This window comes from Temnothorax longispinosus, chromosome 3, assembly GCF_030848805.1.
Source record: "Temnothorax longispinosus isolate EJ_2023e chromosome 3, Tlon_JGU_v1, whole genome shotgun sequence".
NCBI classification, from domain to species: domain Eukaryota; kingdom Metazoa; phylum Arthropoda; class Insecta; order Hymenoptera; family Formicidae; genus Temnothorax; species Temnothorax longispinosus.
This window is the reverse complement of record NC_092360.1, coordinates 3345383-3361888: the sequence shown is the minus strand read 5'-3', so window position 1 is coordinate 3361888 and position 16506 is coordinate 3345383. Positions and strand designations below refer to the sequence as shown.

At 35.2% G+C, this 16506-nt stretch overlaps 2 protein-coding genes across 4 annotated transcripts; one reads left to right on the top strand and one right to left on the bottom strand.

Annotated features, from left to right (window-relative positions):
* Positions 1–410: 410 nt before the first annotated feature.
* Positions 411–8966, top strand: LOC139809629 (glutamine synthetase-like). Its single transcript, XM_071772668.1, has 4 exons — positions 411–654; positions 5023–5287; positions 6727–7181; positions 7560–8966. The coding sequence occupies exons 2-4, from the start codon at positions 5041–5043 to the stop codon at positions 8064–8066; spliced, it is 1209 nt and encodes a 402-aa protein (XP_071628769.1). The 5' UTR covers positions 411–654; positions 5023–5040; the 3' UTR covers positions 8067–8966.
* Surf1 (surfeit locus protein 1) lies at positions 8406–11569 on the bottom strand. Of its 3 annotated transcripts, XM_071772670.1 has the most exons (6): positions 11267–11423; positions 11000–11048; positions 9538–9659; positions 9269–9466; positions 8980–9150; positions 8406–8840 (listed from the first exon to the last, which is right to left on the bottom strand). In XM_071772670.1, the coding sequence occupies exons 1-6, from the start codon at positions 11281–11283 to the stop codon at positions 8627–8629; spliced, it is 771 nt and encodes a 256-aa protein (XP_071628771.1). In that variant the 5' UTR covers positions 11284–11423; the 3' UTR covers positions 8406–8626. The 3 variants fall into 3 exon arrangements, with proteins under 3 accessions (XP_071628771.1, XP_071628770.1, XP_071628773.1); XM_071772669.1 differs by lacking the exon at positions 11000–11048 and having other exon boundaries at positions 11267–11569; XM_071772672.1 differs by lacking the exon at positions 11000–11048 and having other exon boundaries at positions 11263–11423.
* Positions 11570–16506: the final 4937 nt, after the last annotated feature.

Genomic DNA, 16506 nt, shown 5'->3' with positions numbered 1-16506 from the left:
GGCGCGCGGAGCACGAACACTTCTCACCTGTGCAAAATCCATTGGGAGAATGATAGCCCAGTGTCCAGTGACTTCCGGAGGTAACGGTAACGGTCCTCCGAGCGTTGACGAAAACAAGCGGCAAGGCCGTTCACCGACAGAAACAATCGGCCGCGCAGCGACTTTGAACGTACGCTGTTTCCAAGTTCAACGGTCGCGCCTAGTATTTGCGTCTGGTATGTCGCTGCGCCGCGCCGCCGCGCCGGCGGCTCGGAGCGGCCGAACGTGATTGGCCGGATCTGGGGCCTCGACTCGCGAGCCAATCGCGTTCGACGTCTCACCCGACTGTGCGGCGGCGGCACTCGGCAGCGACGCGCGCAAGCAGCGCAATTGATACTTGATACGTGTATGTACGTGACGCGTTCAACAACCATCAACAACGATCGACCGGTGCGAGGTGCGAGATGTCGTTGTCCCTCGCGTAATTCTTTTCTCGTGGATGAACGAAAAGAAATTTGGTTACGGAGTATCGCAAAGTGAACGTACGCCGAATATTCCGTTCCTGCAACGAGTGAGGTGCCGTCGTATGGACGAAGTAAACGCCGAACGCCGTGCTGGACGCTGTACAACATCCCGGCTGTGATTTAGCGAGTCTCCTGCAGTGCTCCGTGATCGGTGAGTGAATTTTACATGAGAAATAAATGTCTCGAAGCGCGATACATCCGAATCTTAATAGAATCGTTGTCCCGCGTGTCGCAACGAAACGATAACCTCGAAATTCACGTCTCCTGCCTTCGTTTCGATTTCTACTCTGAATCTCTGAATAGTGAATCGCGCGGGAAGACGCTTTAAATGAATAGCTTGAACCACTCGTTAAACGCGGGAATTAATAATTAATTAAATGATTGAAAAGAACGATCGCGCGTTTGGCGTTCTTACTTTATTTGTCGCGATCGCGAACAATCGCAAAACGAGAGCGCGAGCTTGTTACGAAATGCGTATGAACATCGATAGTGTGAACAAACTTGAATATGCGAATACAATTTCGTTTTTTTCGTTAAAGAACAGGCACGTAATTCGCTCATTCACATAATTCGTCACGTATATGTTTCAAATTTATTTGTACGTGTGCTTATCTTAAATTTATTCCTCATAACCTCTACTTTTGCATAAAGTTGTATTTGTATTGTAAACATACAGTGTATAGTTTCCTATGAAATATAATGTAACTTTATTAAATAATTTTAAGATAATTGACGTTAAATTGTATCGTTTGTAAAAATTTCTTCGCGATCGTTCACGCAGCACTGTGATCGCGCACACTACTAAAGACCGTCGCCGCCAAGATACTTGAAAATTATAAAACATTCTCTGTTGCTTGTTTCCCAAAATATATTATTCGATTTGTTCATAAAATGAGTATATTGCCTCGGATTTCAATTCGATCGAAGCGCTTTAAAATAGAATTATTGCTACGAAATTTGTTTCTGATAGCTAAATCGACAGTACGTTACACACTTCTCGCATATTTTCAATAACATGTATAATAACATGTATTGGAAATATAATCAGGGACGACTTGAAATGTGGTGAGATGAGCAGGGAACACAACAATCTTGATCTTTATACACTCTGAATACTGTCTTTATTATATATAAGTATATCACACTCTGTAACTTAAACCGTAACCGACACGTCTGAACACGACGGTGATCGAGGCTCTTGTGAGCACCACTGATGACCGCACGCACGCATGGCGCGCTGAGTCGCGCCGCCAACCGGGGGCTGCCCTCTAGAAGGGCGGGAACTTATTGCTCGTTCAAAGTCTTCTCCCAACAACATGTAACAGATTTAATTTTTTAAATTTATTTGAACGCATCAAGATAACTAAAATCAGTTATACATGCATGCTCTGATAATGCCGATAATTTCTACAGTGTCTGTAATTTCATTTTCAACTTTACTTAAACGTCGAGCGATCACTTCTAGGAATCCATCCACGATTCACTATAATAGTCGGGCTAAAATTAAGAAAAAAAATCCTAAATTAATTTCATAGTAAATCTACATAGTAAATCAAATCATTTATAGTTCTTCGCTCCTTTTTATACGTTCCGTCCCGCATCATGGACGCCGCGCGGATGCGAGGTGCTAGTGCGTACGCTATTAGGTATCACCGATAAGCCAACGACCATCGCTTATCGATAATTTTAGTCGCTCATTGCGAAAATGCGTCCTACGACTAAATAACGATAGCTTATATTACTTGCAGAAATAATTTTTGCGGGACGACGCGACGCCCTCTGATTTATCTTTCTTCGACGAAATATAATAGAATTAAGTATGCGTAAATGTCTAGACACATTTTTACGTAAGTATCAAGAAACGTTATATGGGAAATATGGGAAACATTACGATAATCACGATATTTGTGAATAATGTAACTAATTATTTTTATTATGATAATCACGATATTCGTGAATAATCTAACTAATTATTTTTTAGTAATATTTCTTATTCTTACATATATAATCTTGTATATATAAAAAAAATATATTATATGTATTTTGATTAAATTTTTTACTGATCTAATTAATAAAATATTACAACTAACAAAAATGCAGGATGTAATTATAATAAATATACAATTTGAGCATTGTTTAATTGAAAAATTGTTTAATAAATTGTTCTGTAGAAAACGAAAATACACAGCGCTTTAATACACATGTATACGTAATTAAACATTTACTTTATAAGAAAGCAATATCATATAATCGTTTGGAGTGTATTATGCATTCTCATTTCCACTCTTCCAGTATTATTATTAATGTCAAAACTGAATCTCCTTTGTTTTAATTTTTTGGAGGAAATGGCCCATCTCCGATAGGTCTGTTATCGTTTTTAATTTTTCCAGGAACACATTTAGCGGCATATCCCAGGCATACTAAATCACGACAGCATTGGTCGGTGATCTGGCACTATAATCATAACGATTCGTTAAACAGCAATGTCTTCCATTATAAATACGTGTATTGATTGCGATATTAGAAATTGTGATATTAAAATATAATTAGTTAATGTTGTAAAAAATATAATGCGTACACGATTTTCGTAGAGAAGAAATCACAAGCGCACAATTATTGTCTTTACTTTTTGTTATTTTTATTATTACTTACATATCCGAGCCAGGGAGAGCATACAGCCTTAGACTCCGTAGTAGAACTTGGAACAGTCATTATGCCGTTGATAGCGACTATGACGATTAAAGCGAATACCAAGTACTTCATTGTAATGGAGAAATCTCTGCTGCAAATATTTAATAGAAAAACTAAATCGAGACTCCTATGTGGTTCGACTGCTAAGTTCACGTTGACAGTATACTCAGCGTGACACTTGATAAAATTGCTCGTAAAATTGTGACTATAAGGAGGGGAAAAATGACGTAAGAATTAAATTATTCTTGCAACGTACAGCGCAAAATGTAAAATAATTGTTGTAGTATGTTAAAATATACTAAAGACTCGCATTTTGTTACTCTCTAAATCTAAATAAGTGAAAAGTCACTGGAGTGGCATACTTTAGACTGATAAATGTATGCCACTCCAGTGACTTTCCACTGATTTAGAGAGATACAATGTAATATGTGAAAGCAAATATTTATTTCAATTCGGCAACGCAGTTAATTTTCTTCCTTGATTAGACAATTCGACATATATGGATTATTTATTAATTACCCAAATAAAAAAAGAAGTTTTCGATATGTTTTACAAGTCTGCTCTATATCGATTACAAACACTACTTTATTGAAAAATGTTTCTATCTTAATGTACGTTGCAAGAATTCTTATGACGTATTTTCTCGCTTCAACGTCAATTCAAGATGAATGATTATATAGTGTATCTGAATACATTTAGAGATTAATGACATTCGAATATGCGCGATTAACGCTATTAATTAAAAGAAGAATGCGCATATTTTTTAATTAGCATACGTATAAAACTGTAAGTAATATCTACTATTAAGTTAGATACCGAAAATTTTCAAAAGACGCTTATGATTTAAAGAGACTCACTCAACTACAATTATATGACGGACACTCGTAAATTTATAGAGCAATCATCATAATCTTATTTGAGAAATCAAACCCGATAACACCAATCGATAAACTTCTATCATCAATATGTTTATTTTTTCTTAGATATCTCGGAAAAAATATGGATCTGATAATTTACTTAATCTTATTAAAACTTACTATATTACCTGCGCAAAAATATTTGGCGAGTATGAAAAGTCTCTATTAAAATTTATTTAAAAATTAATTATTTTTTAAAGATTCTTTCTCGGGCTCTAAATACTAAAAAAATATTCAAAAAATAATTAAAAATGATCGAACCAATGTAAAAAATATGTAGTAGAGTAGTAATAATAATAATAATTTATTTCTGCCTTTTTGCGAAGTACAAAAGGACTCCCGCTCCTTTTACAAAACACTTATCTTTATAGCCCACCTCTCTCTCTCTCTTTCTCTCTTCACCTATTCCTTGCGGCCGTACAACTTACCGCTCTCTCTTCCTTTTCTCCACCGCGCTTTTCCTCCTCATACTCTCTCTCTCTCTCTCGTCTTTCCTCGCCGCATATAGGTATATATACGTTTTTACATTCTACGTTCTTTACAATTACTATTTACTATTTAATAAATTACAGTTTACAATTTACTGGTCCTCTACTTTTTATTACGATTTTTTTCTCTCCACTTTGTCCTTTTTTTCCTCCATCCTCTTTGTCCATCTTATACTTCATATTCCTCCACAGATGTATAGAATATATTTTTAAATTTTAATTATACCGTCTTTATTATAAAACGTTTTCAAGACTACAAAATATTATAGATATAATTTGTAAAATAAGATAAAGAATGTAAGAAGAAAAATTCAATATTAATAATAGGAATGAATAATAATTATTGATAGTTATAAGGTCAACATTTTCGAGGAAGTCGTTTATTTTTATATATCTTCAATATTTTTTTGTTTGTTACACTAGGGACGCTGACCGCAGCCTATGTCGCATAGTACCATGCCGAAAAATTCGAATGCGGCGAATGCAGAAAGTGCGGTAAATGCGACGCAGAGTTCGAATGCGGCGAATGCTACGAAGTTAGACAATAAGACTCATCTGTTGCAAAAGTACCTCGATCTACCCCAACCGGAAAATGAGATCCAGGTGCAGTACATCTGGATCGACGGAAGTGGCGAAGAATTATGTAGCAAGACCAAAACTCTGAGCTTCGTGCCGAAACGTCCTTCCGGTAAGCGTATTAATAATCTGATAGTGATAGGTGTAAAATTTTTATATACATTGTACTTTTATACTAACTGATTTTGTTCGGTATATAATCACGAGCCTATCCAGCACATCTTCTAAAGTCTTATTTAAGTTTGTACTTTCCCTTTTCTTGTTTCTACGTTTAATTCCAATTTTTCTACTCCTAAATCTAAGGAAAATATTCTGAGATAAAGTTGCCTATACTTATGTACGTGGTCTGTTTAAAAAGTAATGAGACTGAATTTCAATTTAATAACATTAATACATATGATTCTACAATTATTTGTATAACTGTTTGGGTGACACGTCACGAAAATGGAACACAAGAAAATGGAGCAGCGTTACACGAAGTTTAACGTAACAAATTCTGTGTCAAATTTCAGGATAACGTGACAGAGAAACATTTAAAAAGTTGACAGTGAGAATGATTGGTGACCAATTAAATTAAATTTGAATTACCAAATTGTTTATATTATTGTTGGTCCAGAATGGAATTCATTTTTATAATTTAACCGCCGCGCCATCTAAAAATATCTTGTGCCTGGGATAGAACTTGATCTCTGTAAATCTGTTTCAACTTCTTAAATGTTTCCATCGCATTGTCCTGGACACGGTCTTATATAAGACCGTGGTCCTCGAGTTTGACACAGAATTTGGTCGCATAATGCTGCTTGATTTTCTTATGTTCCATTTTCGTGACGTGTCACCCAAACATCAGTTATACAAATAATTGTAGAATCACATTTTATTAATGTTATTAAATTGAAATTCAGTCTTATTACTTTTTAAACAGACCACATTAAGTATAGGCACCTTTATCTCAGAATATTTTCCTTAGATTTAAGAGTAGAAAAATTGAAATTAGACGTAGGTACAAGAAAAGAGAAAGTACAAACTTAATTAATAAACTGAGCATTCCTAGTGGAAAGTTTCCGGCAAGATCTGAAGGACACAAGATATGCTTGCAGTGCCGCTTTCCTTTTCTAATTGTCACAGAGTTTTGGATTTACAACATACATTGCGCGTGTACTTTTGCGGCGTCTTTTTTTTACCTTTTTTGAAAAAGGTAATTACATATACTCGCTTTAACAATGGCGTTCCGCTCTTACTTGCCTTATTTTCAACATTGATATTGTGAGAGCGTTTGTCTCATTTACGTATTAAAATATTTATTATATGTTTATACAACATAGTACACATACAAAAAATTAAAAAGTTAAAAATAATTTGTTTTTTATAAAATTGGTCGCAAAAAATTGTAACTGGAGAAAATTGAGTCACAATTTTCTTGGAGAATAACCTGCAGTAAACATATGATCCCTGCTTATTGTTATAACAACTATTATATACTATTATACTAACTAATTATTAAGTGATCGCTATTTCTATATACAGAATTTTAAACTCAATTATCTTTTCCAGAACTGTCACCGTGGATTCTCGAAAACAGTTCGATGTTTCAGGCCCATTTTTCTGATCCAGTCAAGGAGGATATATATCTCTACCCGGTGGCGATTTATAATGATCCCTTTCGTCCCGGTAATAATAACAAGCTCGTGCTCTGCGACACTTACTACAGCGATGATACGCCAACGAAAACGAACAACCGGTGTCGCGCAAACCAAGCGATGGAGTCTGTCAAGGATCAGGAACCCTGGTTTGGCATCAAGCAAAAGTATACTCTTTTAGATTTCAACGGTAAAGCGCTCCTTTGCTCCTCAAGGAAACATAAGAGTATGGAGTATGATTGCGGCGTCGGCGCCAACAAGGTAATCGGCCGCGAAATTGTCGAAGCCCATTACAGAGCCTGCCTCTACGCTGGCGTGAAGCTCGCGGGTACCAAAGCCATGGTGAAGCCTTCACAATGGGAGTTTCAGGTGAATAAATTGAAGCCAACATAACGGAAAGTGAAAAGAACACGCATAGTGTCCTTCCATAACTTTGAAGTCAATCTTTCATCGGTGACAAATGAGCGGAAGATCAGGAAATTCTTATAGATTAAAAAAACCGCGACAGTCTAATTAGACAACAAACTCATTTAGCTTTACATGTTGTAGTAGAAATATGTTTAGGATCTTTGTTGTAACGCATGTCTAATTTGAAAATTTTACTTCGTTGGAAGTTTAATTTACGAACTTTCCGTAACCTAAGAGTCTCGCAGAGATATAATTTATAAAGCTCTCTTGCGGAAAGAAAATACATCTTTCCTCTTTCCTCCGAAGAGTTATTATCATGTTTTCTTACTATGCATCCAGGTGGGACCATGCACGGGCATCAAGGCCGGAGATGATCTGTGGATCGCCCGATTCATTCTGCACCGTATTGCCGAAGAATTCGGTGTGATCACCAATCTGGATCCGAAAACGAATCCGATGCAGCTCCGCTTGTGGTGGGAAGAAGACAGTCTCGCCAGAGACGCCAGTGCCGATACCAACTTCTCGACGAAGGCGATGCGCGGCGAAAACGGTATCGCCGAAATCGAGAAGGCAGTCGACAAGCTCAGCAAGCAACATCTCAGGCACATCCAGGCGTACGATCCACGCGGAGGAAAGAACAGCGAACGCAGACTGAACAACAGATATGAACCCAGCAAAATCCGTTATTTTAGTGCCGAGGTGGGCAATCGAGACGCCAGCATCCGCATTCCCCGTCGCGTCGCCAATGAGAATAAGGGCTACCTGCAAGACATGAGGCCTAGCAGCAACTGCGATCCCTACTCCGTTTGCGACGCCCTGGTTCGTACTTGCGTGCTCAACGAATAATAAAACCGCAGCACGACGAGGATGCTTATGAAAGACACGCCGGACCGACACGCACACACCCGCTTACCCTGGAGCGTACATTACTTGTAAAACTTGAAATCCTATTTGTTTTTCTATTTAGTACGATGGTTAATGTTGAATTTCTCTACTGGAAAAGTTAAAATTTGAGCATTCAATGTCTTAAGTATCATTCGAAATATTTAGCTGCAAGTTCTACAAAAACAAAATTTACCATTAACGATTGTGCATGGTATTGCCGAAAGAGAATTGAGATTGGTTCAGTTTTCTTTCGCTGTTCACATTATGGATATGATGTTTAGAGAAGGACAAAAGGGACCATTGATTCGTGATTCGTTCATTTCTGTACCAGTTTACTTCGCACTCTAGTCAACATTACTGTACTTAATTTTTCCATGAAGATGTGAAAAAATAAAACACAGAAATTTAGCATATAATATAATTAAAAAATAATTATGACAATATACATATAAATTACATTTCTATATTCTTCTTTTTTGTATATATATCAGGTAAAGAAGTAAATATCTGTTTAAATGCATCTAAATGAGAGGTAACTTCTGTACAAATTGTCGGAACCACATGTAGCTTGTGCAGGCAGACAACGAGTACCAAGTGATTATGTAACTTAAATGTTCATTCCTTAAAGTTACTTTCGTCTGGCCTCCGATCGGACCTTGAGGTGTACCGTATTCAGCCAATAATTCTATATATATAGGCTCTGACTCTGCTACCTTTGCCATTGCATCTAAATCTCTGGAATAAACATAAATGTTAGAATTTTTATGTAATGGAGAATATATCGTTTTCTACAGTTTTCTGTAACTTTCTTCAAATTCTGTTCATACTCAAACGAGTAATAGAATAAAGTAATCAGTAAACCATGCGCCTTTACCTATAATGCCATACACCTTTCGCAGGAGCATTGTCAGGCATAAACTGAGGTCGTTTTTCAGTTGCTCTGATAATGCCGATAATTTCTACAGTGTCCGTAATTTTATTTCCCATTTTAAACGTCGAGCGATCATGTCTAGGAATCCATCCACGATTCACCATAATAGTCAGGCTGAAATCAAGAAAAAATCCTAAATTCTATAGTGAATTAGAGAACGTCAAATGAATTTTATTCTTTCCATATAATTTCTTTTCATAATTAATAATTAATAAAAGCGTTGTGTAATTACTCCCGATCCTCCAGTCTGAAAGGTGTAATCACGTAATATCCTGTGCCTGATTTGCGAGAAAATATTCCACCGCCTTTTTCGCTCACCGCCTCTCCATTGAGAATAAGGCTTCTAGGCCCTATCAAAAATTCCCTTTCATATAAAAATTTGCCCTTGACCTTCATACGGTAATATTCTTTATCTTTTAGTTCATTTAAGCTAAAAGGAAATAATTTCTATTAGATAGGTGTAATAAAAATAGTGCTTGCAATATAACATCATAATCTTACTCAGTTGGCAGATCGATTGGTTCTGCTGAAGTGCGTTGCTTTAGATTTTCTATTAGATCCAGCTTCCATCTCCATCTCTTAATTTGCCATGTGCCAAGTGCAAAAGTGGCGATGGGTATTCCCTAAAATACAGAAATTGCAGCATGCACAAGTTAAATTTAAAAACTATCAATGGAATCTGGCAGTTCTTTTAAATTTTCAAAATATACTAATTATATGTCTTGCTTATATTTTATATTTATCATACTTATAAAATATTGCAATCTTAATATATCTATTAATACGTAATAAAATTATGCTAAATTTTATATCTAAATTTTATTTATTTCTTCTATGTATACATAGACAAAAAATGTATAATAATAATAATAATAAACTTTATTAACGGGTAATAAACCCTTTAGCGTACAAAGAGAAAAGAAAAACTAGAACAATAAAATAAAATTAAAATTTTACAACATAATATGAAGAACATTCAAGTTACAAGAGTAGAAGAGAAAGTTTTTGTTTAAAAGTTGATACAGAGCCACCAAAAAAGTCAACCCTATTGGAGAAATTACTTGCAGATATTATTAGCCTATTTACACAAGAATTTGCGCTATACAAAGTACGGTGATACCCGAGGTGGAAGATGGAGTACTGTCTTAATTCTCTAGTCGGGATGTTAAAATAGATACGTTCCAACAAATCTGGACAATCAGTAGAATGATTGAGAAGCTTAAAAATAAATGTAAGATCAAAGGTTAGTCTCCTACTTTCTAACGGTAGCAGATTTAATCTATCTAATATAGTACAGTAGTCATGGCAAGTAATTGACATGGAATTACCTAGCCGATAAGCAGCCATACGCAGAAATTTATGCTGCACACATTCAATCAATAACTGATGGCATTTAAAATACGGAGACCAAACTATGGAACAGTACTCCAACTTGGGGCGAACTAACGTACAGTATAATAATTTTAAAGTGGTTATATTCTTAAAAAATCTACCCCATTGGAGGATGAATCCAAGCGTTCTATAAGCAGATGAAACTATTGATTGTATATGTGTATTAAATGATAAGTCCGCACTGAACAAGACCCCGAGATCTCGAGCTTCGCGCACTGCTGAGAGAGGTAAACCATCAAGAGTATAGTTATATAAATATGAGTTACGTCTATAATGAGAAAAATGAATGAAAAAACATTTAGAGACGTTAAGCCGAAGACAGTTCCTCCTACACCAGGCCTCAAGTTCAAATAAGTCATGTTGTAATAAAAGCGCATCAGCAGGTCCATTAATCCGACGGTATAATTTAAGGTCATCAGCATACAATAAGAAAAAGCAGAATTTAATAAAAGCAGTTATGTCATTAATAAATAAAACAAATAAAAGAGGGCCAAGATGCGAGCCCTGCGGCACTCCAGACAAAACATTTATACTTCTGGAGAAGCTATTATTAAACTTTTTGACTTGAGACCTGTTTGATAGGAAGCAGGATATCCAACGCAAAACAGAACCTCCGAACCCTAGAGATCGAAGTTTACACATTAATATTGTATGATTAACTGTCAAAGGCTTTTCTAAAATATATAATATATAATATATGTATATATTACGTAATATAATATATTTCATACTAGATAAATATCACTGAGTTATATAAATCCTTTTATCTATACTGTAAATATAGCTATTTATATATATATACTAATAATTAGTAGATAATAATTTTGTCATTACTTGCCAACAAGCAATATCCATATAGTCCAATCGTTTCCTCTGATTTTCGATATCTATTCGTCTCGATAGCCTTAGGCCTCGTCAGTTTGCTCTTACATCTCGCTTGAGTATTTACATTACCGAATAATGACACGTGCGCGCTTCTATCGAGAGCACATTTTACACCTCTACCTCTCGAAAGTCCAAATATCTTTGTCAGATTCATGTTCGACTTTTAGTTCAAAAAGTAGTAAATGAATTCCTATATTTTCAATCATAAACGACTGTCGACATCTGATAGTTGCATGCAAAGTTTCATGCCGACAGTACTCACGCTTCAGCGACTTCAGCAACACAGCAACGGTACTGAAGCAGCTGATGCCTGTTATCATGATAAGAGAAATATCCAATGAACGTGTCCCATTATGGGTAATTCACATTGCGATATTCATTGTACCACACCCGGTATCCAATAAAAGAACTTGTTTTCTAGGAACAATAGCGTCGTTACTAAAATCCTTTTTATAGAACCACGATCTTTTTTTCTGCATTTAGCAGAAAAAGCAGTTTAGTATAAGCGCTTAAGCCCGGTGTCCACGATGCAAGAACTGGGTCCAAGTTTCGGTTTAAGCCAATGAAACTGCTACTTTTCTGTAAGACCTGCAAGTTGATTGGCTTAAACCGAAACTTGGACACAGTTCTTGCATCGTGGACACCGGGCTTTAGAGCCGATTTCACATTAAACTCACTCTGCATCTCTTTCTAACTGTCCCTCTAGAAAGAAACGAAGAGTGAGTTTAATCGGAGGATCAAGTTTAGAGTCGACAGGAGTAGCCAAAATAGAAAATCCGATGTACCGGGTTGAGGCTGATCTTACTGATTAAAACGAGCATAATTTTAATGAGATTTGTTAATTAATTTGGCTAAAATTTAGGAAAAACCGTTTTAAAGCAGCTTTTGCAAGCTTGTAGCCGTGAACTACAAATAGTTTTTCCCAAATTTTAGCCAAATTAATTAACGAATCTCATATTAAACTTATGCTCGTTTGAATTAAGGATCGACAGGAGTAACACTACCGACCTCTGTCGGGTTGCTTAGCTGCGAGTCCGTATTTTATTTATTATAAATTTTTTTAAGAACCAAAATGGAAAATCCGGCTCTGTAGCAGCTTGCAGCTGATCTTACTGATTAAAACGAGCATAAGTGAAATGAGATTCGTTAATTAATTTGGCTAAAATTTGGGAAAAGCCGTTCCTAAGCAGCTTTGCAGCTCTAAGCAAGCCTGCAAAGCTGCTTAGGAACGGCTTTTCCCAAATTTTAGCCAAATTAATTAACGAATCTCATTAAACTTATGCTCGTTTTAATCAGTAAGATCAGCCGCAAGCTGGTACAGAGCCGGATTTTCCATTTTGGCTCTTAAAAAATTTATAATAAATAAAATACGGACTCGCAGCTAAGCAACCCGACAAAGGTCGGTAGTGTTATAGAGAATTCACATTGCGTCCGATGTTCGACGTACGACGATCCGATATCCAATAACAGAATTTATTATTAGAGACAAAAATTTCTTATTGGATGTCAGATCGTCGTACGTCGAACATCGGACGCAGTGTGAATCCTCTATTACTCCTGTCCACCCTGATCAGTCTTAAGCCCGGTCTACAATGGATGTTGTAAGTCGTAAGTTGTAAGAATTGGCCAATCACAGTGCATTATTCTTCGACCGCAAGGAGAATAATGAACTGTGATTGGTCAATTCTTACGACTTACGACTTGACAACAGCCATTGTAGACCGGGCCTTTTAATCGGAGACTGTGAAATCGGCCCTATAAATCTCAATTAGTGAATCTGTTGGATAATAATCGGACACAGAACGTACAATAGTGCTTCTTTATTTACGACACACAATAGCGTGGAGAACAGAAAATGTATGTAATGTATCAAAAAGGGCGGGCGTCTCTAACCGAACTTAACGAACGAATAACGATGAATGAGTGTATAAGTGAACCGCGTATAGTTTTACCGAGACGCCATCTGAGCCAATAAGAAACGTCTAGTGAATAATAGTTACAATGAAAGAAGGCGGTAGAATTGAATCTCTAACAGAATCCTTTGCTCTGATTGGTTAAATTTCAATTCAATCTTAGGCTGGTATTCATAGTCGGATCTTATTTCGAGACCGTCTTAAGCCTAAGCTACATCTATCGTAATGTTCACCGTAAGCTCATCGTAACGGTCGTAACGCTCGTCGTAATCGCTATCGTAAGCTCATCGTATGAGTTGATTCAGCTTGAACTCTTTACAATTACGACGCTTGTCTGGCATTACAACATAACCTAACCTGTCAGCTTTTTCGACGTGCGAAGAAAAATGTGTTTATAGCCCGGGAGGTAACGACACAAAAATGTCAGCGATTTGATTAGTCTTGGAACAAAGTAATTTCTCTTGTTTTAGTAGTGTTGTTGATGAAATGCAGAGTCTGGCTGCGCTGTCTCGCTGGAATGGGCGTTGCGGCGCCTTTGATCTTGTCGAAAAAACACTTATGTTGGAAGAATTTGATTAGTGCTGAGCTTTTATATATTTATTGTTTTTTGTATAAAGAAATGTTTTAGAAAAGTCTGGCATGTAACCGACACTGGAAAATGAGTCTGGCATCCTCCCAAAGTTGTTGTAAAAAGTCGATTTGTAGAATCATTTGATTAGAGCTGTAACTTGTCAAGAAGGTAGTTTAAATATATAAAATTATAAAAAAATAAGTCTGGCTACTTGTACTGGCTGGAAAATTGGTCTGGCACCCCTTTTAAAGTCGTCTACACGAGCGCGCCGGTAGCTCGTTGCCCGCTGTATCTCTAAATATTATTAACGCATTACTCATTGAAAAAGATTTTACTTGTCCAAAAAGAAAAACGTAAACGATTTCGTGCTTATTAGTAGTGGAATGATGTGTAATTAATTATTTAATAATCAGAAATAAAGTAATTTAAAAATAAAACTATATTTTAAAGTAGTCAACATTATGCAAGTATACGCTTATAAAAAATCAATTAACTTTATTTATTAAAATGATTAATTTATTCATCTGGATAATCTGTGTAATCAAACTTTCAATTTCTGATGAACTTTCATTTTCATCATCGGTGAGCTCGGTGTTGTCGGTATCGTCATCGGATTCTTCTTCGATTTCTTTTGATTGAGTACGTTCATGATCTGAAAATAATTCAAAGTTGAATTTATTATTAAAATTACACGATTTTAATAAGCTGCGATAAAAACAAAACTTTTACGAACTAAACTAATTAACTCGTTTTATTTGCAAAAAAATAATTATTATCTTAAAATCATATTTCTAAAGTCATGGTTAAAGATTTATTAACAGTATTTAAACCAAAATTCTTTATATTTTTATAAACTAAAATATTATAATATTATAAATGAATAATAAGTTATTATAATGATAAGTATCTTTATTAATTTCAAATTATTTGTTGCATCATTATTATAACTTTATTATTAGTTTATTTATTCAAAATTAATTTTGCATTCATTTAAAATAAAATTAATTTATGAAATATACCTTCATTTTCTTCCTCATTCGATTCAAGTACAACTACTTCTTCGAACCAAGTAAACTCGTACTTTTTGTCAACTCTTTCTCAAGCCATTCTCAATCGGAGACAAATTTGTCATATGCTGCAAATAAGCATTTCTCCAAAGTTGACGCGTGTACTATACCTACATGTCAATCCGAATTAAAGCAACAACTTTTGAGAGCGTCATACATCGCAACCATTTGGAGAAATGCTTATTTGCAGCATATGACAAATTTGTCTCCGATTGAGAATGGCTTGAGAAAGAAGTTGACGAAAAGTACGAGTTTACTTGGTTCGAAGGAGTAGTTGTACTTGAATCGAATGAGGAAGAAAATGAAGGTATATTTCATAAATTAATTTTATTTTAAATGAATGCAAAATTAATTTTGAATAAATAAACTAATAATAAAGTTATAATAATGATGCAACAAATAATTTGAAATTAATAAAGATACTTATCATTATAATAACTTATTATTCATTTATAATATTATAATATTTTAGTTTATAAAAATATAAAGAATTTTGGTTTAAATACTGTTAATAAATCTTTAACCATGACTTTAGAAATATGATTTTAAGATAATAATTATTTTTTTGCAAATAAAACGAGTTAATTAGTTTAGTTCGTAAAAGTTTTGTTTTTATCGCAGCTTATTAAAATCGTGTAATTTTAATAATAAATTCAACTTTGAATTATTTTCAGATCATGAACGTACTCAATCAAAGGAAATCGAAGAAGAATCCGATGACGATACCGACAACACCGAGCTCACCGATGATGAAAATGAAAGTTCATCAGAAATTGAAAGTTTGATTACACAGATTATCCAGATGAATAAATTAATCATTTTAATAAATAAAGTTAATTGATTTTTTATAAGCGTATACTTGCATAATGTTGACTACTTTAAAATATAGTTTTATTTTTAAATTACTTTATTTCTGATTATTAAATAATTAATTACACATCATTCCACTACTAATAAGCACGAAATCGTTTACGTTTTTCTTTTTGGACAAGTAAAATCTTTTTCAATGAGTAATGCGTTAATAATATTTAGAGATACAGCGGGCAACGAGCTACCGGCGCGCTCGTGCAGACGACTTTAAAAGGGGTGCCAGACCAATTTTCCAGCCAGTACAAGTAGCCAGACTTATTTTTTTATAATTTTATATATTTAAACTACCTTCTTGACAAGTTACAGCTCTAATCAAATGATTCTACAAATCGACTTTTTACAACAACTTTGGGAGGATGCCAGACTCATTTTCCAGTGTCGGTTACATGCCAGACTTTTCTAAAACATTTCTTTATACAAAAAACAATAAATATATAAAAGCTCAGCACTAATCAAATTCTTCCAACATAAGTGTTTTTTCGACAAGATCAAAGGCGCCGCAACGCCCATTCCAGCGAGACAGCGCAGCCAGACTCTGCATTTCATCAACAACACTACTAAAACAAGAGAATATACTTTGTTCCAAGACTAATCAAATCGCTGACATTTTTGTGTCGTTACCTCCCGGGCTATTATAGATAAATTGGCATAGATATACGGTTTACGACGACTTCATTGCTTACGACCACGATCAAAGCGTTACGATAGATGTAGCCTTACCCTTAAGTAATGTCTTAAGATGCTAATACGGCTCTGAAGGTCTGACTATGAA

Coding starts and splice junctions, on each gene's coding strand:
- LOC139809629 (XM_071772668.1), top strand. CDS start 5,041: ATGTCGCATAGTACCATGCCGAAAAATTCGAATGCGGCGAATGCAGAA. Junction 5,288..6,726: donor CGTGCCGAAACGTCCTTCCG/GTAAGCGTATTA, acceptor TATCTTTTCCAG/AACTGTCACCGTGGATTCTC. Junction 7,182..7,559: donor CTTCACAATGGGAGTTTCAG/GTGAATAAATTG, acceptor CTATGCATCCAG/GTGGGACCATGCACGGGCAT.
- Surf1 (XM_071772669.1), bottom strand. CDS start 11,467: ATGAATCTGACAAAGATATTTGGACTTTCGAGAGGTAGAGGTGTAAAA. Junction 9,660..11,266: donor TATATGGATATTGCTTGTTG/GCAAGTAATGAC, acceptor TCTGTATTTTAG/GGAATACCCATCGCCACTTT. Junction 8,841..8,979: donor AAAGGTGTATGGCATTATAG/GTAAAGGCGCAT, acceptor TGTTTATTCCAG/AGATTTAGATGCAATGGCAA.